This window comes from Doryrhamphus excisus, chromosome 6, assembly GCF_030265055.1.
Source record: "Doryrhamphus excisus isolate RoL2022-K1 chromosome 6, RoL_Dexc_1.0, whole genome shotgun sequence".
Classification (NCBI taxonomy): domain Eukaryota; kingdom Metazoa; phylum Chordata; class Actinopteri; order Syngnathiformes; family Syngnathidae; genus Doryrhamphus; species Doryrhamphus excisus.
The window spans coordinates 16,064,031-16,091,251 of record NC_080471.1 but is presented as its reverse complement, the minus strand read 5'-3'; the positions used below and the strand labels follow the sequence as shown (position 1 = coordinate 16,091,251).

The 27,221-nt window shown below is 42.8% G+C and overlaps 1 protein-coding gene across 13 annotated transcripts in view; it reads right to left on the bottom strand.

Moving 5' to 3' along the window:
* frmd4a (FERM domain containing 4A) overlaps positions 1-27,221 on the bottom strand; it is an 89,363-nt gene that overhangs the window by 37,527 nt on the left and 24,615 nt on the right. For 2 of the 13 annotated variants that reach the window (XM_058074700.1, XM_058074695.1), the window contains exon 1: positions 21,297-21,520. The exons of 3 other annotated variants lie outside the window; for them this stretch is intronic. In XM_058074700.1, the coding sequence (XP_057930683.1) occupies positions 21,297-21,482 (186 nt within the window). In that variant the 5' untranslated portion in view covers positions 21,483-21,520. Of the gene's footprint in view, positions 1-2,207; positions 2,937-10,953; positions 11,753-18,864; positions 19,264-21,296; positions 21,523-27,221 lie in introns of those variants that run through there. 8 more of the 13 variants (XM_058074705.1, XM_058074696.1, XM_058074711.1 and 5 more) reach the window with 8 other exon arrangements.

Genomic DNA, 27,221 nt, shown 5'->3' with positions numbered 1-27,221 from the left:
AAAAGCATAATAGGTAAGTTGTGTGTTTACATTTGTCCCTGCTAATGTTAAAAGCCCCGAATTTAGGATGTTTACCTTGGCTGAAATTATTTGACAGGGTGCTGACAGCATGCGACATGTTTATGGATGGGTGAGTTTGCTTATAATTAAATACAAAATTCAGAAACTCAGATGAAACCAGGCCACCTGCAATCGCTACAGTCATTATCCATGTTGTTTCCCTAAACATATCCTGCCTTTAGGACAGGGTGGGTTGTCACAAAAGGAAGGAAGAAAAACAGGAATGCACACAGCTGAAATCAATATGAAAGGAAAGCAACGGCAGAAATGACAAACAATTACCCAGAGACACTGTTTAGCGTGTACAAAGTAGAACACTGCCCTCAGACGCATGTCTGTATGCTAACCCTATTTAATGGGTCATTCCACAGAGGAAAATGTGTGACTGTAGACTGTTGAGTCAACATTACTCAGTCTGATATATGGAAGTGTGAACACAGTGAAGTGCTGTCTCGTGAGGGGCAAGAAGATCAAACAACAGTATATTGTTGCCACAAATGCCAACAACTTAAACAAACACTGTTTGACTACTAAGGACATGTTAAGAACCTTAAACAGAAAACAATCACTTTGACATTGACAGTAGGTAGCATATTGAAGAAAGCAATGGAAAAAAATAGTAGCCCACCTTTGTTTCTTCAGTATCTAATGCCGGGTACAACTAATTTGAGCAAATATAACAATGACAGTACAATGCTACAGCTATTGATGTAAGAACGTAAGTGATGTTTGTTATTACCAAGAAACCATGGAAGTTGCTAGAGATCAGCTCTTAAATTAAACTCTTATGAGCTACATTTGTTATCATCATATCTGTCCAAATGCAGGTACATGTACCTTTTGTTGCACCAGGCATAATGGAGCTATGGATTATGGATCAATAAACTGAAGAAAGAAGAGTGGTCTAATAATTTTTTCCATGACTGTATGCATAACACTTTACCTCACAATAAGGCAATATTGCTTTAATGTAAGAATGATTCATATTGACTCACACTTAACGCATTCAAGTGTGCATGCCAATTGTGTGTCTCGGTATTGTATTGAAAATATCAGAGGAAGCAATGTTTAGAGGCAAAGCAGTGAGGCCTTCCTGCAATATGACACACTGTCACTCCCCCACTGCTTGCCTTGGATTCCACCACTTAGTCAGGCCAGGGGGGGCATATTGTTCAGAAGAGGATGTTTGGTAGGTGTTAAGTTTTCAGGCATGAGTCCCACTCTAAACCAGCAGGGGGTGTTCAAGATGGTTTTGTTTTGGAACTGGCCTGTTGCATTGGTTCAGTTTCCTTTAATTGTGTTGCTGTTCCCTAAGGATGCTTCAAGGTGGTTCCAAGGAAGCACAATAAAACACAATTGAGGACAAAAGTAAGAATGGTCTTTGGTCATGCAGAATAAGTGAATCGAACTGTACAATATCTGTTTCCTAAAGAGTGTTGTCCGTGCATTTAGAAACAGGCCAGCTCTCTTTCTTTTTATGTGTTGGATTTGTTCTGGTGGTCCCAGCTGCAAAAGGGGCAGAGAAACATCCAGGGAATACTAATCGCTCAATGAAAGCACCGAGTGCAGATTCAGATATCAGCAAGCGAATACTGATGGAACCATTTTGCTGATTCACAGCTAGGAATAAGAGACAAAATGTGCTTTTACGACGCATAAAATCAATAATACTAATGAAACAAGTACATTTAGGATATCAAAAGTGACCAGGGCATTTGTTTTAACTTAAGGCAATGGGGACACAGTGAAAGCTAATAACAGCTTCATTTGTATGTAGTGTATCTTCCTTTCACATGCCGACTGAAACACGAAGCAGCCTATGTGCCGAGGCTTCCGAGCAACACAATTTCCTGGTCAAAGCGCTGCATCCTGAGCAGAACAATTACCAACAAACGAATGCACACTATAACACAAAGCTGATTTTCACCTTCATACATACGATAGAGTTGACTTCTGAAACTGTGAGCACCACTATCACATTCACCGTCGCAACATCACACCCAATTCTTTCATTGTGATGAATGTAGACTTACTGTAACCCTTCCCCTAATGGTGGTCTACAGCCTGAAGGACATCATCACAAGTTACTGCACAATGCATCACAAACACTGCACATGTCTGTTTGGTTATCATGGGGTAAGTCCTACCTGGTACAGTGGCCTAAAGACACACCCGTGACTGTGCAACAGATGCAGAGGACCGTGAAAACTCCTTGCATGCACACCAAGACGTCGGAAAGCTGTAGAGGTGAGAGTCCAGAGTAGACTCTGCTGCTGGGTGCAGACTGTATCATCTATACTTGACCAGAGAGTCTCCATGACTGGACTACTTCTGCATACAAGTGAGATAGCCACACTGTCTTAAGACCTTAAATGCCCAGACGAACTACTTCAGGTAGCATCCCCCATGGCCCCGGAAATGAGCGCCTATGATCAGCCTTTAATTTCCTCCTGAGACCACTTATAGAATATAATCGGTTCATTTTTGGACATTAGCCAGAGATGGCTGCCCTGTCCTGCCTGTCTCTCCGGGATGCTTCCTCAAGGTCAAACCCCGCAGGTCCTGCTGTCTCAGTCCCACACTGCTAATGGTCCCTGGTGACCCTCTCTTCTTCCTTCCCTCGTTCTCTCCCGCTGAAACACTCAAGCCTCACTTCTCTGGTCTGAATCGCCAAAAAAACAAACATTCCCCTGCTCTCCTCGGCTCTCTCACCCTGCTAGTTGTTTTTAAAGTGATACACACCACTGAACTAAATTATTATTATACTATAATATATGCTATAATTCAATAACCTGTGACCACCCAGAAGCTGTGCAACAAGTGTAAACATTGCCACTCAATAGCAAAACTTAAATGTGAGCTTATTTTTAGCAATGTGTAACTGTGGCCACATACGACCACATACAGGAAATACAGACCCCCATGCAAGCATTTTGTGTGAAATTTTGCGTTTAACTAATTCCAAAAGTCAGACTTTGAAGATACCAACTTTTACACTTCTGCTTTTAAAAGAAAGATGAATTGCATATAGAGTTTTTCCCGCTTTGCTTTCATTTTTAAAGTCACAAAACCTCCATAATAATTAAATGTCCCTGTGCAGTAATTCTCTGCTCTTCTACCAAAGCCACCCTGACTGTAGGTGGATTAAATAGCTTCTCGTGGAAGCTTTTATTGATAATAGGGGCCACCAAAGTTCCAAAACCATTAAAGGTCCCCTATTATGCAATATTTACTTTTTATTAATGATGTTATAACAATAATATGTGTCCCTCGAGCCTGTTTATGAACACCAAACGTGAGAATCTTCCTCACTTGTTTACTCATTTTTTGAGAGAAGAGGCACCCAAACAAGCTGTTGAAGTTTTCATGATATTATAAGAGAAAAATCTCCTTCATATAAATGATAGCACCAAATACCCAGTCCTAGTTAGACTAGTCCACCCTATGTATACGCCCACCAACAGCAGCCATTTAGAATTATGGGATTTTCATTACTAAAAAGGCTAATTTAGCATGACGTTACTGGGAAAAACATGACTGTAAAGGCAACACTGAAATTTTGGGCAACAGAATCACAAGATTGACAGGCAGATCGGTGCGGCGCCTGCAGCAATGAGCAGCCTGCATCCGTCAGTCATGGTGAAGAAACAGATGAGCCGTAAGGCTAAGCTCTCAATTTACCGATCCACAAACAAGATCACAGGTACAAACAGCCAAAATGGGTTTTCTTCGTAGGGTGGCTGGGCTCTCCATTAGAGATGAGGTGAAAGGTACCGTCATCTAGAGTAGACCCGCTGCTCCTTTGAGAGGAGTCAGATTAGATGGCTCAGGCATCTGGTGAGGATGCCTCTCGGAACATCTCCCTGGCAGAGGTCACGGGGGCACATGCAACTGGCTGGAGTCCTCGAGGAAGACCCAGGATAGACTTTTTCTCTCAACTGACCTGGGAATGCCTGAGGATTATCTGGGAGAAGCTGGATAAAGCGGTCCGGGAGAGGGAAGTTTAGGCTTTTCTGCTTTGGTTGTGCTGATCTAATACATAATACTAAACAAACCCCACATTGTTGTGCTAGAGTACTAGATGTCTGACCTTACATATTTTAAAGTACAGTATATGTGAATCTGCAGCAGCCAATTCAAAAGCATGCATCTCATATTGGCGAGGATAGGGCTACGCTGGGGCTATCTTACAGTGTCCCATAGAGGGATGGTGGTAGAATACTTGCTGGGAGCATCACTGTGTGACATCATGACTTGAAAATGTGATCATCGCACAGAGCCTTAATAGATTTAATATGAACAACCACATAGTTTCTCAACAGCCTAACTTAGGGCCTCATTTTGCCCTCTCTGCAGTGTCCTGAGAAACCCTTGAGGAATGTGCTGCATTCCTACAGTGTGAATTTTCCAACATGAATCACGGGGCTGGCTGGAGCTACACTGGGAAGACTCAACGTGCACACCTCAGAGGGAACCAAATTTACGAGGGGAGTAAATATTTGTTGAGGTAGAGCTACGAGGTTAGGTGCTACGGTGCACTGTTCCCATGATTCTGTGGTGTGTGTGCGGATGTACCAATGAATCCTGGGAAAGGTCACGCCGACCAACTGATGTAAACAACCAGTGACAGCTGGTGGGATGTAAAAACATTAGTTGGGACTGACGGCTAAAGTCTATGATGAAGCACGTTTCACTTTAGTTTGTTTTCTCTAAAGTACAGTGGAAACACAATCGTTGAAGTTGGACAATATGGGTTTCAGATGACATTTGGGGAAAGTAAGCCTCTAAAGTCAAGCAGAAACTACACTTGTAACTCAACCTCAGCAAATCTCCTGACACCAAGGCTACTTTAGCAAGGGATATTCATTCATTCATTTTCTACCGCTTATCCTCAGGAGGGTCGCAGGGGTGCTGGAGCCTATCCCAGCTGTCTTCGGGCGAGAGGCGGGGTACACTCAGGGCACATATAGACAAACAACCATTCACACTCACATTCATACCTATGGACAATTTGTTTATGGAATGTGGGAGGAAACCGGAGTCCCCGGAGAAAACCCACGCATGCACGGGGAGAACATGCAAACTCCACAAAGAGATGGGCGAGTATGGAATTGAACTCGGGTCCCTTAGCTGTGAGGCCTGCGTGCTAACCACTTTTACCACCGTGCAACCCGAGCAAGGGATAATGACAACAAAATAATAATAATCAAAAGGCAAGAAAAATGAGTTATGTTTACCCAGTGATGAACATGCAAAGACAACCTCACATTTTTGAATTTTTGATTGAACCATCAAACCAGCGCCTGGTGACCCAACCACCTGACCATCAGCCTCAACCTTGCATTTGTAGCCACAATGAAAGAGTACAATACGGCGACTTCAAAATAAGTTGATGCAATGCGACTTGCTAGTTGTTGACATCTTGTCATTGTTTAACTTCTTTTTACACTTTAACATGTCATCTTATTTTTACACATGTATGTTCCGGGGGAGCTAAAGATCTCAGTCTTATGCATGTTATGTGTGAATTTCAGACTTGTAGGCAATATATGTCTGTCCCAGCAGGGGGCAGCAATTCTATTTTCCGCCGATCAGCAGCAACAGCTTGGCTATGAAGAAGACCGAAGTTGCTGAAATGCATGGTGACAGAGGGAAATGCCTACGAATCTGTCGCAATCGTTAAGGATAGGGTTGACATTGGTGACGCCATTGCTGTTATTCATCTATAAATAGTTTGCGTGCACACACATCTATATTTAACATACACATCTGTTAACAGATGATTATTTTGTGTTATGTTTTAGTTCTAAATGTGTGAATAACTATAGTTATTTTGTCATCATTTACTCTTGTGTCATTTCATAGAAGTAAACAACTCGTCAGATGTTTGAGGTGTTACAAAAACACAGTTCTGCTTGAATTTGCTTCTCTGCAGAATAAGCTCATTTTCTCAGTTATTTCTTTTGTCAAAATTTTGCTGAAACCACCCTATGCTACTGCCGACCACAAAAGGCTAGAAACAAACTCTTTTTTGTGATGAAGAAAGAGAATCTAAAGATTCCTTCTAAAGTTTAGCTAGTCCTAAACGTCAATATTCTGTGGGTCTTAAAATTACAGCAAAAATGCAACCCAAAACTCCGGCTCGTTTCTGAAAATGTTTGGCAGTGAATGAGTTAAAGGTCATTTCTGTAGGAAAAGAAAACTAAGACTTCTTCTCCTCTCTGCACTCTGTATATTTGCTTCCAAACTTTGCTTACTTTCCCCCTGTCTTCATCTCCTCTCTGCCTCATTTTAGGTGCATCTCTGAGACCTCCTCCTGCTCTCTGATCTTCAGTCAGGCGTGCTGCATGCAAGTCACATAGAGGCAAAGCAGTGGAGGGAAATGGGTCACAGACGCTATGAATTCACAAGCACTGTCATGTGGAGCTCTGTGTAAATGCAAAACCTGTACAAACATTAACGCTGTGCAACTAATCTCTAATTTAAGAGATACTTTTTTTTGCCACTATCACTGCAGCTGGGACTATAAGTTACACACGATTGATTGGGACTGAAATTCAATTCCGATCGCTTTAATTTAATGTGATTGTGTTAGAGGTGCAAGCCAGAAAATCAATAACATAACTTAATGTGGCTTAAGAAAGGGATGAAGGCAAGAGCCTCTGTACGTTTGTGTTTGCCTTGTGACGTGTGCACAGAATATGAAGAATCAGTGAGTGTATTCAAACCTCTGAGCTATCAGGACCAAGTTCACCAGTCATAATATGCTAACGCTCAACAACAAAAAAAAGAGCACACTCTCCAGCTCATCATTCCCTCCACTTTGCCTGGGAGATAAATATTAATGAGGATTACCATGTTACTGCAGTACACCCACAGGAAAACAAGAGGGGAACAGAGACACTCCCCCTCTCTCTTTTTTTTTTTACTCATGCAAACACACATGCCACGAACTGGGCCTAAAAAACAGCTTCAAGAGACTTTTGAACATTTCACAATGTGCTTTTGCATGACATGGTTTACTCACACACGCTAAGAATAACTAATAAGAGTGAGTCAATGTGGTAACAAAAAGAACATTTAGAGATCTGTGCATCCTCTTTGGATTGTTCTCATCATCTCGCTGTCTATTTTCAGGCCCTTCCAAGCTAGCAGATATTTCTGAGAATGAAGAGGCAGAAATAATGAAGTCATCTTTCCAAGGTCTCTATGAAGGAGGCATAACGTGAACGCACAAACACCCACATCTCACACCACCTATCCTCTAACTGAGAATGTTTTGCCAAGGACAGAGGAGTCCACAGTCGCCATCACTACCCTGCGAGCATACTGTCTCAATAGAGAGAGAGAAAAAAAAAACATTAGTAGCGGTTCACTGGCGTCACCTTCTACTCGCAGCCAAGAGCCGATCATCTCCTCATTGTTTGATCTCATCCAGATTGGCTTTGAACACACATACAGCTGTGCTGTGGAGCTATAGGTCTAGTTTTGGATGAGGAAGAAAAGATAAGGAAAAGAAAAGAAAAGAAAAGAAAAAAAGAAAATCACAGCCGAGAGTGATGAAAGGGTGGGAGGGTGGTTGTCCTCCCCCCCCCGGTCCCCCCACCACTCACCCGTCCTCAACATTCTTCCTCCCTACGCTGCCTTGGGGAGGAAAGGGGTTCCCTTTCAAGGCGAGCAGGGGGAGATGCAAGAGGGCCCTGCAGGGGCCGCCGAGCCGCTAGCTTTAGTTTCGCACAACTCTTTCTTCTTTCCTTTTTCCTCTCCCCCTATCGCTGTCTCTATAATTGGACTGACCACAGCGTTCCTGTCTAAGGTCCTGAAGGCTTGATGAGATCACAGGGAATCAATACTGTTGCAAGACAAAACAAAGTAGTTGAGGCTAACACATAATAATAATAATAATAATGGGTATTTGGAAGTAGACTACCAAATACACATACTATATATACCATATAGTACCATACTATATATATACTATATTAGCAAGGACAGTGTAAACAGACACTGCTAGTCAAGCTCCAATTAATTTCCCTTAGCAAGTATACAAAGGAAAAAATCATAAACTATTAATCGTAAACTTATGGTTAACACAATAAAAACAATATAAGTTAAGTCAAAAGTGTTTAGTAGAGAAGTCTTGTCAAGACTTTGTGTGACTTGAGGGCAACTTTTGCCCAAAAACTTGAAGCAGAATTACAAATTGCAAAGACTTAGTGGTTCCACCATAACAATTTAAAATATTATTTGTTTGGGGTCCCCATTGCACAAGCATTTTTGTAGTCAAGCCGGCTGCAAATAAAGCCTGACTCTGGTGTCCTCCCAATTAAATCAGCTTGATGAGAAGCAAGCTTTGCATCCACCTGATGCAAACAGAAATGTCCATGGCTGACCTTCTCCGTGATTGGTGCAGACAAAGATGTTTAAAGGTAACGAGTATCGATTAGCATTGTCGTCTCCCCCCCCTGTCCGGTTTGGTTTAAAGGCCTATATTATGGTAAATCACAGTCACGCTATTGTCTGCACGCTATTGTCTGCAACATGTGATTGCGCCTGTGCAAACTTCCTTTCTTCAGCAATGCACTCCTCTCACGTTGCTCCCCCCTTGACAACAACATGTTCACTCTGAGAGCATTTGACCTCATAAAAACCGCAATGTTTTGTCTCAATGCAGACATGCACACATGTCTGGCTGTTTCCCGTCTCATCCTTTTGTTTGTTATTTCTATATTCCTAATTTCACAATAACGGCTTAAAGTGATAGCAGGATCACAGAGGCGGGTGATAATCCTAATTCAGACTGCTCACAAAGATAAACATCTCAAAACAAGCTGTTTATACCATCTGTTATTTATCTTAGTGTTTGGAGCATTTTTCTAGTCATCCCTCGATTCAAGACAGAAGTGTGACATGTTTAGAAATAATAGCGAGGAGGGAAATTGCTTTTTTGTTTTTTGCTTCATAAAGCATTTCTTTCTGTTCTCATTGTAGATACCATCTAATAGACACCTGCATTCATCACATATTTAGACACTGGACAATTTATCTGAATTAAGCAAGAGACAGGGAACAGATGAAAAAAAAACAAAACGCCAAGATTATAGTGAATCCATTAAAAAGATGTAATCACCATGGTAACTGATGGAGTACTGAGAGTTTGGGAGAAAATGATGTGCATGCACTAACCTCATGTGGATGTTTGGTGCTGAATGCTGAAGGGTCTAATAAACACTGGGTTCCCAAGTGTCCTAATTGCTTTTAATTGGTTCTGAGCTTCCATAGAGAAACATTTCCCAAACATTCCTTGCAAGTACAAAATCCCACAGCCTTGCACTCCAAAACAACTGCATATCACAATGATAAAAGCTAAAAAGCTATACATTTCTTCTGCATTCAATTAAAAAATTAAATCCTAATACATAACACCATTCATTTCTTCATTTGCCTCAATTCAACTGCATTTCATCACAGTGGTTTCTAGAACGTGACTACGTAAATCATAACAAGTAATCCTGATGAGTTTGTGTGAACGCAGCAGGCTGTAAAAAGAAATAAGAGTAAGACAATGCAATCACGCAGAGGACCTCCCTCCGCTACTATGGCAGAAAATCAGCTTTCCATGTTTAATCGAGGTGATTTCACTGATTGCGTGTACATTAGCGTACTAATGCGGAAGAGGCAATTACTTCTCGTCAGTGAATATTCTTAGTCCTTCAATCAATCATTGCACTGAAAATAGCTTTTATGTCATTTCCTCTCAGTATATGTTTGCACAAGAAAAAACCTAATAAAAATAGGAATGTTTATGAAAAGTTTCATGTGGAATTGACAACTTAAGCGTCCCTTTGAGACTTGTTTTCTGATATTTGCATATTCAGTCTCAAACACGCTGAAAAGCAGTTTTAATCCGATTTCAGTTTCAAAAAGCTTGTCTTTGAAAGGGGGTTTAGAATAGGCTTCAACAGGATGCTATTAAAAGTAATGTATATCTGAAATTACCACAGTAGAAGCTGTTTTATCTGACTCCCCCCTCTCTGTGAACGTGTGCATTCAAAGAAAAAAAAAACTACAAAAAGAATTCCACAGAAGCTAGTGGCATAAAAGTGACGTCATGTTGCATATTGAGGGAAGAAAGAGCGTCAAAAGGAAGATGAAATCTAACTAGATTCCCAATGAGAGCTGACATCTTGCCGTGACAGAATGAAAGGAATGGGGTATCACGCACATACAAATACACAAGTCAGCTTTGAGTGCTGACATGCACAGCTTGCTGGTGTGGTAAACAACTTTCCTTAAGAGCACAAAGGGTGAATGAATCACCTGGCAGGTTGCAGCCGGTCTTTGTAAAAAAAAAAAAAAAAAGAAGAAGAAACTGTCGCACGCACAAGTCTTAGCTAGAAAACCATTATTAGCAGCTCACACCCACCTAACACACACACACAAATACAAACACACACGTAATCTTCAGACAAAAAAGACATCGTTTGAAATGTTAAGTTTGAGCTTCATACTTGTGTGTCTCACTTTGAATGTATCGACAGTGCCAGGCAAACCCTCAAAGAAAAGCACTGCCACAGTCCTCCAACAACCTTGAACACCGAGGACGACACTTGAATACATTAGCGCTGACAGAGACGGACTGAGCGCAAGGAAGGATTGACAGACTCGCACTGACGGGAAGACACACTCACACGAGTAATTGTCCACTCTGGAGATTAAAAGCTTTGCACTTGACTTGCCTCTCGCCAACTCTAAACTAATGCCGTCTCCTGGATTAGCCTAGAACTGCTTGAAATCCCATTTACACACACAAGACCCGGTCACACAGAAAGATGAGAACCACGTTCAAGAGTAGAAGACGGAGAGAGTGAGAAAAGGGAAGCCTGGCCTCACCCGCTCTCCGCTATTCCTTCGGAGAGTCCCGACCGGCAGCTTGAGCATCAGCCGGCGGGTCCTCCCGGGTGTCACCGCTCCCTGGACCAACATGGTGCGCTCCAGAGTGTCCGTGGGCGTGTGAGCATGTGTGCCGCTGAGTGGGGTGGGTGTCCTTGCTGTCCCGTCCAGCCTGGTAGCCGGCTTCACGCGAGCTTGCGCGTGCACAAAAGAAAGGTGGGAAAGAGGTGTGTGATGTCTGGAGAAGAAGTCCTTAAGTTCCCGTCTTTGTTGTCAACACTCTGCCCATTCTGCCTGCTCTGCTCCACTCGGATTCTGGCAAGGGTGAATGAGTGTGTGTGAGAGTGGGAGGGAGAGGGAGACGCTTTTGTCTCTCCTCCTCTTGCTCTGACAGCACACACACACCCTCCAATCACCCTCCCCTTTCCCCGTCTTCACTTCCTTCAGTTGGGGGCTTAACCAGGTCACCGGATTAATGTGACGTTGTGGGTGTTATTTGGTGGTCCAATCATCATTTTGCATGAACGTATACTGTCTATACATCCGCCCACCAACTGCAGCCCTTGTGAGGGGATCACATGTGGGGGAACCTCAAAAGGAATATGGGATGTTTTGCCATCTGGTCGGGAGATTATCTCTGAAATCCCACATCCAGCTTTCTCTCCCTGCACTGTCTGGATTTTCGGAGGGGAGGGACAGGAGTGAGGGGGATCACACACACAAACACGCATCAGTGACGTCAAGCCAACATTATTGTAATGCAAGATACATCATCTGTATGCAAAACAGTGCAGGAAATTAGCCAGATTTCCACAAAGCAGCCATCGACTCCCCGCACCCTTTTGAGGCCCATTCAGCTGAGTCAGTCCCCTTCACCCACCACGGTGGTCTTTACATGACCATTAATACGATTGCACCCATGAGTTATTGCTACGCCCTCTGACTTGCTGCCATATTCTTGTCATCACTCAACGTTGAGCTCTGTTTGCCTCTGCACATCGATACTGATCTGTCGGGTGATTAACTTGAGCGAATCAACACATGCAAACACGAATATATGCAGGCCTTCATTGTATGTACACTCACTGGGTGTTTTATTGGATAGCCCAAGTGGGATGCAAAATAAAGCATTTAAAAGGTAGCCACTATGTATGGGTATAGCAATGATAACTATTGTCAATGGGGACCTATTATGCTCATTTTTTGGCCCTTTGTATCGAGTTGTGGACTCCTATAGAGCGGCTACACACAATAACCAGCACACTAAGCTTTATTGTTCTTCCAGAATCTGCACCTATTCAGCTGTATTTCTTTGGATTTTGTGGTTCCCGCGAAAACGGTCTGTTTTAATGTCATGCCCCTATCCGCAAGTAGAGACTGGATAGTCCGATGTTTCTCAAGAAAAGAGGTTACTTGAAGACGTCTCTCAATGGTAAGTAGCTTTAGCATTTTAGCTTTAGGTTTTCTACAGCATCGGTAATCGAATGTGGCCACTAATTGTGGCGGGAACTTAATTGATTGAAGGTCATTGCAACTAGGTCTTTATATCAGATTAAAAGCAGGAGGTCAAATGAGCATCCACCCCCCAACTCCCCCTTCCAATATCATTGCAATAATGGAGGACCACCCGCTGGACTTAGTGATATGATACTATAAAGATAGACACGACGACACACATTGTGCTAAAGATGGCCAACAATCATACGAGAGAGAATCATCTGCTGCGGTAATCCCCAGTCAGCATTATTAATTCAACAGCCTGGCCCACATCAGAGTGTGACTGACTGTGGCCTACATGAGAAATATCAGAGGTTTATTTATAACTTAGCACCGGTCTGCAGGCAGACAGCCTCCAGAGCGCAGTACCTGCAGGTAGAAGCACATGATAGACTGTGGGAAATTGAAGACATGATTCATATCTGTTGTCTTCCCATTGTGGCAGCTTCCACGCATGCTTGACGTGCGAGAATTAACAGGTACCGCTGGTTTGAGACAGAAGTGTTTGTCACTTTAACAAGGATCTGGCTTGACACCTTCAACATGGAGATGGTAGTGCAGCTTTCTAAATGAACCGTTGAGGTGGGTTCCCGCTTCTCTGCTGCTCCAATTTTCCTACCAATCCATCAAGCATGTTACACCCTTCCTGCTCCTCTTGACATGTCAAAATATGAATGTTTATTTTTGCAGGTTAAGTCACTGAGCAAGTATGCAAAACTAATCTGCACATGGTAATTTAAAGATGTGAGGCATTAAACGATGAAAATCAAGCGTTAAACTGGGTGATTTTGAGATGCTTCAGTGATCTGGGTCAATTCGCACCAGCAGTCCTCCAAATAAATCAGCTCTTCTTACATCCCCCAGATAACAAGACGTGAGGTTTGATAAATACAAACAGAAATTCATATTAAGTGACGCTAATAAAGTGATTGGGAACAAAGCACACAGATCATTTTAAGTTTGCTGTGTGATTGGGAGAGGACATCTGCCTTCCAGAATTTGATAAAACGCAGCGTTGGATCTCAGCTGTATGTTTCTGGCATTAATTTAGCCTGATAACCCAAGCTGTCTCTGCCCATGGGCTGTCTGACTCATCCCTATGGTCCTCCTACTCGCTGGGTTTCTTCTCTTTGTGTGTCTGTTTGTGCGTTGATACCCTCAAGCTGGACTCTCTCGCTGTTCAAGGCTGTTTGCATGTTATCACTTCTCGACCGCAGTGATGACAAATGATGCAGCTGCAGCGGCGTCCTTAAGAAAATGCGATCCTACATCCTCAATAATTGAACTCTGGGTGATAATTCACAAGGCATGTGATAATCCACTACAATTGGTAGGAAAAAATACATATTTTGATGTGCAAAAATTCTTCATTATTTTAAAAACCCAGACCACTATTGGGTCTATATGGGAAGATATACAAGGCACATTCATTTCATGTTCATTTCCTCACAACGGTGTTGGTTTAGGAGAGCCTCAGAAAGATGTTGACATGCTCACAAAGGTAACAGATTGCCTGGGAGATTTCCAGGAAAAAGGGACAATTATGCACCTTATGGTGAAAAACTGGGCCATATTTGTATTTTGGAAAGCTTTGTCAGAGTCCACGGACACGTTGTTCTGGTCAAATCACATCAATTCAGTGCAACATCTGCTCAACCTGCTGTGAGGTTACTGTGTCCCCACAGAAATGTATCAGCTTTAACTATGATTTACATTTGAGCTATTAATTTTATGATGCCATACATTGTCAATACTGACTGGCATACATCGATTATTTAATATGATTAAAATTGTATTCCATTGATGAGCTGCGGGTTGATTGGCTCTCCTTCACAGCCTCACTCCTCCGCCTCCTCTACACTCACCAAATCAAAATATGATCATGCTGAGAGACAGAGAGAGGATTGTCATTGACTTTTCCACTCTTCGATGACAGCGGGACAAATTCCAGATGAGAATGAATGCTGGCGTTCACAAACAGTTTATTGAGAATCTTTGCACACAATCATGCCGTTGCTAGTGAAACGCAAAGTCGACAATCTATGGGGGATTCTTTGCATTAGTGATTTGATAGAGCACATGCAAGGCTAGCCTTATGTTGGCATTGTGATGCATCTGTGTCTACTCAAAAATCAATCGCTCACTGGAGTTAAGCCAGGCCGAGCCTCTGAGAAATATGTTCCCTTCTTGTTTTGCCACTATATTATAATGTATGCCTTCAAAGCAAAACATCGTAACATTTGCAGTACATCAGCACACACTTTGCCAAAGAAGAACGCTGGTTGCCCAAGACCGATGAAAAACCCAAGGCCATTGGAGAACAGTCCAAATAACAAATATATTGATTTATTATTCAAATTTATAAATCTTCTATGACCACAAACACTGGGCAGAAGGATCACCTCCATCTTTTTTACTATCCTTTGTTTGTAACCTCCATAAGTTGCTTATAGGCCTACAATGTAGTGAATAATGTACCTTCCAAAACCCCCCAATTCCCATCCACTACCATTAAGCAGCCATGATGCCCTGATGGAATTAGAATGAGAATATATCATTGAAATGGCCCTATAAGTATTTTATTATGAGAGCCGCGGCCGACTTGAATGGACGTGGGATGTGCAATTTGCAGTCCTGAATAGCAGATGAGGCCTCTGAATTACACACGCCAAGTCCATTGCACACCCCCAGTGTGTGTGATAGGCAGCTCATATGATGTGATGGAAAATGTAGGCTGAATAATAATGGTAATTAAGGATGCTCCAATCAGGGTTTTATGCTGCCCATTTGGATTATTCAGGGGTGAAATCAGCCGATACCGATCACATAACTTAACTGTGAATTTTTGCAATTCACTTGTTTTTGGTCTCCCAGCAAAAGTCCCTCCATAAACTCCAACCGGTCCAGAACTCTACTGCCCGGATTTTAACCAGAACGACTTCATTTCATCCCATCACCCGCATCCTACGGCAACTTCACTGACTCCCAAATACAGTAGATACCTTCAAGGCCTTCCACAACCTCAGCCCTCTGCACTTGACTGACCTTCTCCACATTGCCACCCCGGCTCCTCCTCCGTTCAACTCAATGTGCCCTCTGCCTGCCTCAGCACCATGGGGGGTAAAGCGGCTGAAACTCTGGAACTCATTACCATCTGACATCAGAAATATTGACTCACTCCCCATCTTCATATCGAGACTCAAAACTCATCAACTCATTCAAGACTGTATACTCACTTTGACTTGTCTATGATGGTTATGTTGTTTTTATTCTGTTTCAAGTGCAGTGTCCTTGGGTTTTTAGCAAGGCACTTATAAATTAAATATATCATTATTATTATACTGGGTAATACAAGTGTAAATGTGAGGTATCCAATAGTGTTATAAGGGTAGTTAGGAGGCTGTAAATAGGCTTTTCAGCTATCAAAATATTCTATTTATAAAGAAACAATTTTACTTTGCGGAAATTCACTTACCACTGTCAGGTCTAGAACTAACTAGAATGCAATAAATGGGGCAGGGGGTGTTGGGGAGCACAGGATGGAGTCAGCTTGCTATAATTGAGTAATTTTGTCACTGGGTAGAGGACCTAAGCGTTACATAACAGATTAGGAGGACACAGCACATGCAGTCAGCAGCGCCACTCTCTCTGTATCGGTTCAATCCCAACAACTGTAACGTAGCCAAACATGGATGCGGAGGCTCTATTGATTGTGATTCTGGCACATTCTAATGAAAGCGCTCATGACATGACCTTTGTTGCAGACTTGCTTACCCCACAGCATCAACTTTGCTTTATGACAACTGGAAGGACAGGAGATGCATAAATGAGCAGCTGTGATAGAAACATTCCAGTCCTGCTACTCTGTAAAAAGGCGGGGGATTGAGACAGAAACAAGAAAAAAAAGGGGGGGTGGGTTTGGCTCAGTCACCAAGCCTGTGTTAAAGAAGGGATGTTGGTGGAGAGGACTATGGGATGGGGTGAGGAGTTGGGGGTGGGCGGGTGTTGTGAGAGGAGGAGATTCAATTAAACTACACAAGGAATGAATGCATTTTTAATCATGGCGCTCCATTTCTTGACATGACAGTCACAGGCTTTGTGTAAGACTGTGAGGATGAGGAGCCACCATCTGTGTGTGTGTGTGCGTGTGTCCTGCAACTCAGCAGCCCAGCAACACAACAACACACAATGACTTTGGCTGGAACCGATGTGTATATGCCATGAACAGACATTGTACAGGATCCAATTAGCACATACACATCATGCCACGATTTGACTAAGCGGCTTGTCACTGTGGACGTTTTTGTGTTACCGTGTGAATGAAAACCACAGTGGCAGGGCTCCATGGTAATTAAGCCAGTAGCAAGGAACAGGGAACTATTCTGCCTCTAAAACATGAATAGAGTTCAAGGTCTTTTTTTGTAAGGCTTCCCTTGGGCAGGGTATTTATTTATGTTGTATACTGTGGGTTCATTCCCTTTCTGTTTCTATTCTAATAATTCTACATGGAGCATTTTTGGAATTCCGAGCTTCCAGGCATGACTTTTCAGCTGTGTCGCGAGTAGCCTTAAATATACAGTGGATGAAGAATTAGAGTGTTGACCTGAAAAAATCCTAAGCCTACCACAACAGTTCTACTGTATTTCCTGACCCACTTTCAATGTGTGGAGGTTGTACAGGAAGGTTCATTTTCTGAATCCTCTTAGCATGACTGAATCATTCATGTGCACTCTGCGTGCTACTCTTACTGTATGCTAATTAAAAGAGTTGTTGTGTACAATGGCTGTGCATTCTTGGCCAATGACTGACAACATAAGGGGTGGAGAGAACTATCATTATGCTCATGAGCATTAATATGCCATTACACATGTGCACACATAAAATGAGGCACAGGTTCATGAACAGTTTTAATACAATGGAACCGACTAGAACAGATGCTTGTATGCCAAGGCAATAATTCATTATGCTGCACCTTAACCGTGTTGTATGGCTTGTACAACTAATTGTTATGCTTGTTTGAGTGCTGTATATGCTAAAATTGGAAATTGCTTGTATAGTTTGATGACAGTTTGACTGTGAGTAAGTATTATATAGAATCTATGGGATTTTTTTCCCTGCCAACATACAGAAAAATCTGTGGTTTCCACTGTGCATTGAATGGATAGTAACATCTAGCAGATTGTATAACATACCAGCAATAAAACAATAACAACAAAAAGGAACTTGACGGATGACCTAGTAGGCAACTCTTTTTTTTTCTTCCAGGAATAAGAACTTGTTTAAAACCAAAAAAGTGTGCATGTACCACTGTGTGTGTGCATGGTAAACAACAAAAGGCGGGGGTGATATGAATATTCAACAATGCAAAGTAGCCATCTAGCCCCCTGTTTTTCAGCATCAATTGGCAATTAGCAAAATGAATAAATAAACCGTGTAATTAAGCTTACTGAGAGGAAATATAGAGGAGGGAATGTTTTTTTTTCCTCGATATCGCATGAATAATCAAGTCTTCTAGTCTGAAACAATATTATTTACAGTATAATTTCATACCAGTTTGCTATGAAAATGCTGCAAAACTGTATTATACTGATGCTCAGCAACACTATAATGAAGGTGATACAAGCTCAGTCTATCTCAGTAAAGAACAGATTTGCTTCTCTCCAACAGATGCTTGCACTTGTAAACAATGTTAAAGGGAAATAGGAGCTTAGTGACCAAACTCATTACACCATAAAGCAGCTCAAAGCAGAGAGAATGGGACACTGTACTTAGAGCTTGTGTCCATGCTGAGGCCCCTTAAGGTATCTTAAAGCCCGAGTGAATGTCAGTTTTCATTGGAACATCCAGGAAGCATCTCGTAAACCACGGGAGTCTGAGTCATCTGCCTCTTAGACAAGTGTCAGGGGAAAATGGGAATATGACAGTCACATCCATCAGAATTCCTCTGTTGTTGTTGGTCCTTATTTCATTCTCAATCCTTTCTTCCTGTATTTATTCCCGGTGGGGTGATTCACCGACAACATGTGAAGGATGTTGATGGAAAAAACCCATACTTCAGCTCAATGGATGAAAGGGTTTCACATGTTGAGAAAACACTCCCTAAAGTCTCTCCTTAGTGGGCTGACCTTGTGTGGAGTCATGGAGGCCATACAGCCCAGGTTAGCTCCCCGGACTATCAATTTTTCCTGCAGGTTACCGCTGACATACAATCGGCACATTGTTTTCTGCACTAATTAATGAGAGAGCATCTGGAAGAGACATGAGCATATGTTGGCCTCTGGTCTCAAACTGTAATTATGTAGAGGTCAGCATAGAGATGCCATGCACAAAGAGAGGGAGAGTAAAATAAGACGTTTTAAAGGAATTAAGTAAATTACAGAGACGAAAAGAGAAATGTGAACCAAAACGACTTACGAAGACATCCGTGAGCATATGCTCCAGTGTCATCTCGATGTCCTCCAGCCGGGATGAGAGAGTCATTCTTCCAGCTAGTATGAATAAAATCTCTGCAAAAGGAATTTAAGATGAATCTATTTTCAATCATGGCAGTTCGACAAGTAGTTTAAAGCCATTTTCCATGCCATGATATTGTCCAACGGTGCAATACACACCAATAGGTATTCCTTAAGTTTCCACAAGTGTCCTGTACAGTCTCCCTGGTGGCTTCATTAAAAGATTTGAGACAATTGGCATCTCCTCGTCTGAGCTACTTCGGAAAGGCGTAGGGTGTGTCTTGCTCGCCACGAGAGAAGAAAGAGAGAACAACTTGATGGGGTAGTCATCGTCAGAGAAGCTACAAAGTGTAGTTTTGTTTAATTTTTGGGATATTTGTTGGAACAGGATATCCCCTCCCTCTCCCCCCCACATGCCCTTTCAACTCCATGACCACAGTGGACATCTTTGTACAAAGAAAGAGCCTTGGGGTAGCTGATGCCCATTTCTGGGCGATCTTGGCTGGGGTCATCCTCTTTCACACTGGGCTTCTCATCAATGGGCCTTTGTCAAGGCCTCATTAAAGGCCAGGCCTGGATCTGGTATGTCCCACAGACACATTGGGGACAACAACAGCAATATTTTGCGGACTTGACAGGAAACTTACGTAACAATAATGGGAAAGGGGCGGGTGGGATGAGACGAGCCATTGGGGGGAGCAGGAAAAACAGGGGCATTAGTATGGGAGGAAGGGAAGTGAAAGACGGGAACTGGGAAAACGAAGGATGTTAATTGGAGGCTTTATGAAGAGGACTTGCTTTTTGGACTTTTGTAAGAAGATTCAGTTTGACTGAAACAGACAGCCTCAGACAAAGAGGGAAGAAGCGGGGGGCATCGAGTTTATCGGGGCTGTTAGAACAAACAGGATATGGCTGGAATAAGTAGGGGAAAACAGATCTCATTTACATACATACAGTATAATGGGAAAAGAATTGGGTTATTATAGTGAATAAGGAAATGTAGCTTACACAACACAGATGTTTTCAAGACATATACTGTAGGTAGTCAAGAGAATATTGCATTGACCCAAATATAAGACGACCCACTTTCAGAAAAGTATTTTTTAAGACAAAAACTTGTCATTTGTTAAAATGAACTCTGGTGATTTTTCACATTGGGAGTGACCAGGATGGATAGGATCACAAATGAGTACATTAGAGGGACATTACATGTTAGAGGCCTTGGAGATAAAGTCAGAGAGGCCAGACTGAGATGGTTGGGACATGTCCAGAGGAGAGATAGTGAATATATTGGTAGAAGGATGCTGAGTTTAGAGCTGCCAGGTAGGAGGCGTAGAGGAAGACCAAAGAGGAGGTTTATGGATGTAGTGAAGGAGGACATGAGGGTAGTTGGTGTGAGAGAGACGGATGTGGATGTGGATGTGGAAGACAGGGTTGGATGGAGGTGAAGGGAAGGGAAAAGCCGAAAGCCGAAAGAGAAAGAAGAAGAAGAACTCTGGTGCATGTGCTCTGCTCTGTTTGTTAGTTGGCATATACTAACCTTGAGACCCCAAATACAAGACAATTCATATTTTTCATACTGTTTTCTTAAGAAAAAATACAGTCTGCAAATCGTGACGAGCTCCCTCTCTCTGCCTGCTCCTCTCCTGACTTTTTTACAAACCCAAACAGTCCTGGAAAGCCAGTGATATTTGCCGTCTGACCTCTCCTAGATGTGAGGTCAACAAAATCAGCCGCTTAACACTCCTCATATTAACTCTGCTGCGTGGTGCGTGACAGAAATGATATCACACAGCCTGGATTCTACACTTTTGTCATCAAATCACAGATGTCGCACCTTATAGGCACCATGACACACTCGGATAGGTGATTTAGACAAAATGCAGTCAGTCATTGGGTCTTTGTAGCCCTCGGGAGGGTTTTTAGTCTTCCTGAAGAAGCTCCCGATGCTGCCTGCAGTGATTATGCATCAAACTACCATTAATAAGTCAGGCATATCCCTCTTAATTCACATCGGCATCCCGCTCATGCATTATAAATACCCTCTTACTTGAAGGTGAAGGCAAACTGTACGCAGATTCTAAGCAGCTGGCAGGTGGAGTGCAGAAAGCAACAGGTTGCCAGTGTTGGTTGACCCGCATTTGTTATTACAGAAAAGCTTGGCTCCAAAAGAGGCCATTTTGGCTGACATGTCCCAGTGTGGCGCTGTCTTCGCACATCATCTACAGCCAAACACCAGATTTCCACAAGAAGACCGGGGCACTTTCCGTCCGCCACTGAACACCATTATTTGCAAGTTCACAACAAAGTGCATTGGTTATTGTGCTAGTTAAATACCTCAAATCTAGTACTCCATCAACATTTTTGAGGAAATCACCCAAAATATGACAGTACCTTTAACTGCAGCATGCCAAGGCAGTCAGATGTATTACCCCAACATCCTTCATCGAAGCCTACTGTCCTCATAATCCAAAGAACATCCAAAACAACAGAGCTTTGACTACCGCAGCAGCTCACACTGTGCATGGCAAACAAAAATGAACAAGCCCCAATACTGTCAACCTTCAATTCTGATGACATTTCCCACTCCTACCTAAGTCTGGGCAGGAGGAGTATGCCTCTTCATCGACCTGATTGATGGTGATGGTCACATGCCATGAGAGATACGGTACTAATCAAGCTCCGGGCAGTCTTCCAAGTAGTTTAAAGTTTGCACTGCACACACTCAGTCATTCAAAAATAGCATCTACTCCAGACATGTTGATAAAGCCTCTTAAGGAAGGTTTGCAGCCAACTGTTTCAGGGATTTATTACTTATACACTTTGACACAAGTAGTGGGATAGTCTGCAGAGTCCAGGCACTCTTCACCACATCTGTTTGTGTGCCTTTAAATGTCTGCAAATGCTATTATTGCATTCATTCTGTTGTCAAATGTGAGTGCGTTTGTGGGCGTATCGGTTGTAGTTCATCCTAAAAGTGTCTGATGGGGTTGAAGTCAGGGTACATCAAACTCAAAAGTGTCTTTATGGACCTGTCATGCTGGAAAGACGGGTCATCTTACATTCAGCTTCTTGAAATTTATACATGCAAATGCAAAAAAACAGGCAGCAAACGACTCCTCCCCCAGCAAGTTAGAGCTTTTCTTCTTGTCACTAACTCTCACATACATATAGTATACATACAGTATAAACAACCAGCAACCTTATTCAGGTTAATCAATTGCATCATTGTATTGACACAGTATTGAAACAAACTACACACAGCAAATGCCTTAGGCTCAATTCACAGTTCTTATTATGAAATAGAAACTATGTGATTATGTTGGCTGGATCTGATTTTTGCGGGGGTCATGACCCCCCGTCTCTCGTGTAAGGTTGCATTTGGCTGTAGTCTATCCCAGCTGAGGCCTGAACTGGTCGCCAGCCAATCACAGGGCACATATAGACAATCATTCACACTCACATTCATACCTATGGACAATTTGGAGTCCCCAATTAACCTAGCATGCATGTTTTTAAAATATGTGAGGAAGCCGGAGTACCTGAGAAAACCCATGGAGAGGACATGCTAAATCCACTCAGGATTGCTTTATATGTGGATCAATCAGGTAATTCACATACACTATGTACTCTATGCTGCAGCTTTAGGAGAACTAATCCAAAAGGTTAGGACAACCACTGACTGAAGAATAAACAGACCATGCATTAATACTTTTGTCCATAGTGTTGTGTCATTTTTGGGTTTGAATTTGTATCTTTTTTGTTGGCCTTAATCGTCCAGTCCAGGGTCTACCTTTCCTCTAGCCCGAAGACAGCTGGAATAGGATAAGTTGGACAGAAAATGGATGGATGGATGGATGTTTGCCTTAAGTGCTGGAAGCAGCATTGCACTCTGTTATTCTTTTAGTAATGTGAGTTTTGCTGCGTCACACTGCACCCTCAATATGTCACTCCACATTAGAGTGGATGTCTCTGCTGTTTGTTTTTGTCTCTGGAAGCTGCTTTGTGTGATTTTAGGAAGGCACGTGAGGATAAAGGCAGGTGCGCTATTTTTTCTCATGTGTTTGTTGCCGGGAGTGTCTTCAGAAACATTTGAATAACCAAGATCATACCAACTTGTCTACTTTGGAGCGTTAAGCAGACAGATTTTGACAGTGGGCATATTTTCGATGCTGGTTGTACGAAGGCCTCCTACGTTTTTTGCCGTAGTAAACTCAGTGCAGTTTACCCAGCAACAAGACGGCTTCCCATCCAAACAGCATGCCTAATGACACTTCCAATTAACACTGGAGTAAGACCGTGTGCTCGTTTGTCGGTTATCCTGCTCAACTTTTATGAACTACTCTAGCGTGCAAACGGCGCACTCATGTTCACTTACCATCAAGACACTCACGTGGAGTCTGCATCCTCATACACCATGCACGATTAAGAGTCTGGTTTGAGAGTCAGTGAGCATTAAATGTTTGATGGCATGGCTACATATTTAATCTTTACAGTGTCGATCATGAGAGAAAATGGGTTAGACATGATTGTGCTCTCTGAGGAAAACACTGGCAAGAAGAGAAACATGGGTTCACACATCCAAACGTGCGTGTGTAACGTATGTACATGAGCACTGATAAATCGATATTATAATCAGGTAATAATTCTACCTATCTTTTATTCCAGTCTGATTTTTTGTACAGACAACCAACACTAAAGCCTAATTTTCACAGTGACAAGTTTTCACCGATGCGCAATTTGGGAACCTAGGTGGTAAAAAACCCCAATGGGATGTAAATGCCATTTTTGGGTACCTTATGGATTAGTCTGACTGCACGAGTGGTTAGCGCGCAGGCCTCACAGCTAGCAGACACGAGTTCAATTCCACCCTCGGCCATCTCCCACATTCCATAACCATGCTAGGCTAATTGGCGACTCCAAATTTTCCATAGGTATGAATGTGAGTGTGAATGGTTGTTTGTCTATATGTGCCCTGTGATTGGTTGGCGACCAGTCCAGAGTGTACCCCGCCTCTCGCCTGAAGACAGCTGGGATAGGCTCCATCAACCACGCGACCCTCGTGAGGATAAGCGGTAGAAAATTAGTTAATCTGTAATAATAAGACAAAAAGTCAGTGATTTAACTGCTCAACCAATTTCACAAAAAATCTACAAATGTGCTTGTCAGCCCCGTGTAGCAAATTCTGTGGTGATGTAAACTGCCTAAGTTACTGTGTGTGTTTTGTAGCACCCATTGAACTGTGTGAGAAATTTCAAGTCATTATGACTTATAACAGCACAGTAAGGCAACACGGTGGGTGCATGTTTTGCCAAATGTTCAACGTTTTGTGCATGGGGTGTCATAATTTGAATGTAAATGACATGTAATTATCCTAGCATAAAATAATCACATCATAAATTATTCTAGCATATAGAAACAACCAGTGAACTCAAGGATTTAAACAATGTATTCAAAATTATGCACAGACAAAAACAACAAAATGTGCTCATAACTCTCAAAAACCTTTCCCGAGTCTCGTAAGCATTTGGCTTGTATCTCACAATCATCACAGGTAGTTTTCCTTGCTCACCCTTTTACATCAAACACATTCATCTACAAGCAGGATATCTGCTGCATTTACAACCGTCATAAACCGCTCGGCCTCACATGACTAAACGACTAGGCTCTTTTATAGACAATGAATCCTCAAGCCAACAACTTAAACGCAGATGTGGACGTACAGTAAAGTAGAAAGGGGATGCACCTGTGCACCGGGCTGCACATACATTTGTTTCCTGCAAGAGCTGACCTGACCTACTGAATGTTAGCGTATGCAAGCATAGGCTCCCTGGAGAGCAGTGAAGTGAGCCCAGTCTTGGTGAGCGCCGCCACTTGCTGCAGGCATACCTTTTTAATACCTCAGAAAGGGGAAACTGATTTGTTGCCATGCCAACAAAGGACATCTGCAGGTACTAGATGGTATAGATGGTATAGCAGTGCCTCTTGATAGCTTTGTATTCACCAAACGAACGATTTGGTTGAACGGTGAAAAAGGTGATCCAAACTGCACCATGATGAAGAAAAAAAACAACATTTGAGTTTGTAGATTAAATCACTGGAAACTCTGTTTTCAATTGTTTAAACAGACATTTACCAGTGACAGTATCGTGATGAATGCTACAGAAAGGGGGCAGCGAGACCTTATGGGACCTTGGCCTTTACAGGGGTCTGGAGATGATGGACCTATCAAGTCACCTATTGCTTGCTTTTGTCCTCCTCACCTCCTCAGTAGTCTGATAACATATGTGCCCTGACAGGCAGCTGCTTGATCACTCCCAGTCCACTTCAGGTCAAGGTCGTTTCGTTTGATATTTGCCATGATTTTTTAGCCTCACCATTGCCATGGAAACCTAGAACCTTCTGCAGTAACAAAAGGAAAGAATAATGGGAAAGTGCAGAGGAGGATGGTCTCGTGGGAGGGAGCACTTAATCCAGTGTAATTGCCCCTTCGGTAGACAGCAGAGATGGGATGACCACATACAAAACTCATAATTAAGACATATGCACAGCCTCATACATGTGCTACCCTCTTATCTCGGTGTCCTACTGTTTCCCCTCATCATTATTTTCCGTCTTACTTGCCGTCTCCAGTCTTTGGCTGCTTTATCATTGTTGTCTCTGCCTGAGACAGGATTAGGATCAACATGAGGCCATTAATAATACACATACACTCTCCTGCTTCCCCACCTGGTCCCTTTCAAATGCTTCACCAAAGAACCTATAATGACGGATGGGCGGAGCTGCAGAGTGGCCCACTAAATGTCTGCGTTTATTGGGGCCAAACAGCCAGTCGGCACCAGTGTCACACAGCACCAGGACAGCAGGCCTCTGCTCACTAGAGCTGAAGAGCTCCTCTAATTGAGTCCATACATAGAGAGGACAAGGCGTGGAGGCTGGTTGCACCTGGCTGTCGGGAATCTTTAGCCGGTTCTTGGAGGATGTAAGGAATGAATCCAAGCACAAACAACTTGAAACATAAGCAGTTAGAGAAGCCTTGGCAAGTGGCAGCCCATCGCAGAGCGCCCTCTGGTGGCCAGAGCGTGTGAGTCTAGGTTAAAAGTGCAAAGGACAACCATGGACAAGGCCATACTACAAGGACACTAAAAACAAATAATACCTTTCTATCGGTATTACAATTCAGGTTAGGTAGCCATTAAAGGTCACAATGAAGTCGGATAGTGAGATCGTATGCTTGCGTGTTAAGATGACGCAAAGAACAAAACATTACTCAAAAAACCACATTTGAAGATTAATAACGCTCAATTCTGTAGACACTCTCAGAGAGGCCTGAGTTCATGTTTTATCCTTGGTGCTTTGATTTTAAGGGAAAATTTCATGAAAAACATTGAGGACGGATGCGGCCAAAAACAAAACTCAAAACAAATTTTGGTTCCGTGAATTTTTATTTGAAAACTATAGGCTATACGCTTCTCCTCACTTGGGTCGCGGGCGTGCTGGAGCCTATCCCAGCTGTCTTTGGGCGAGAGGCGGGGTACATCCTGGACTGGTCGCCAGCCAATCACAGGGCACATATAGACAAACAACCATTCACACTCACATTCATACCTATGGACAATTTGGAGTCGCCAATTAACCTAGCATGTTTTTGGAATGTGGGAGGAAACCGGAGTACCCGGAGAAAACCCACGCATGCGCGGGGAGAACATGCAAACTCCACACAGAGATGGCCGAGGGGGAATCAAACCTGGGTCTCCTAGCTGTGTGGCCTGCACGCTAACCACTCACACACCGTGCCTATAGGAAACTTAATGAAAAATTCAGGCATGTGTATGATGTGGGTGTCAACATTATAATGCTTTGGTAGGTTATCATCTGTGTTCATTCCTTCATTCATTTTCTACTGCTTATCCTCACGATGGTTGCGGGTATGCTGGAGCCTATCCCAGCTTTAAAAAATATTTTCTATGATTGAGAGCTCGCCTGTGTCACAATTGTCAGCACAGGAATACCAAAACTAAAAAAGAACAACGTAAAGTCACCACTCTCCAGAAAAAACACTACAGGCCAAAAAACCACAGCTGCCGTCAGAAAACAGACACATCCGTACAAACACCTCCAGACACATATTAATGGCTTTTACTGCAACGGCAGATGTGCACATCTGCTCAGAATGAAATACCCTGGAGTACATGCATGCACATATTCACACACGGGATGGGGGTGAGATGGCAGAGAGAGATATATAAAGCTGACGCACGTCGTATTTAATTGCTTTAACAAGCAGGGCATTGGGGGTCAGTGAGACACTTATGGTGA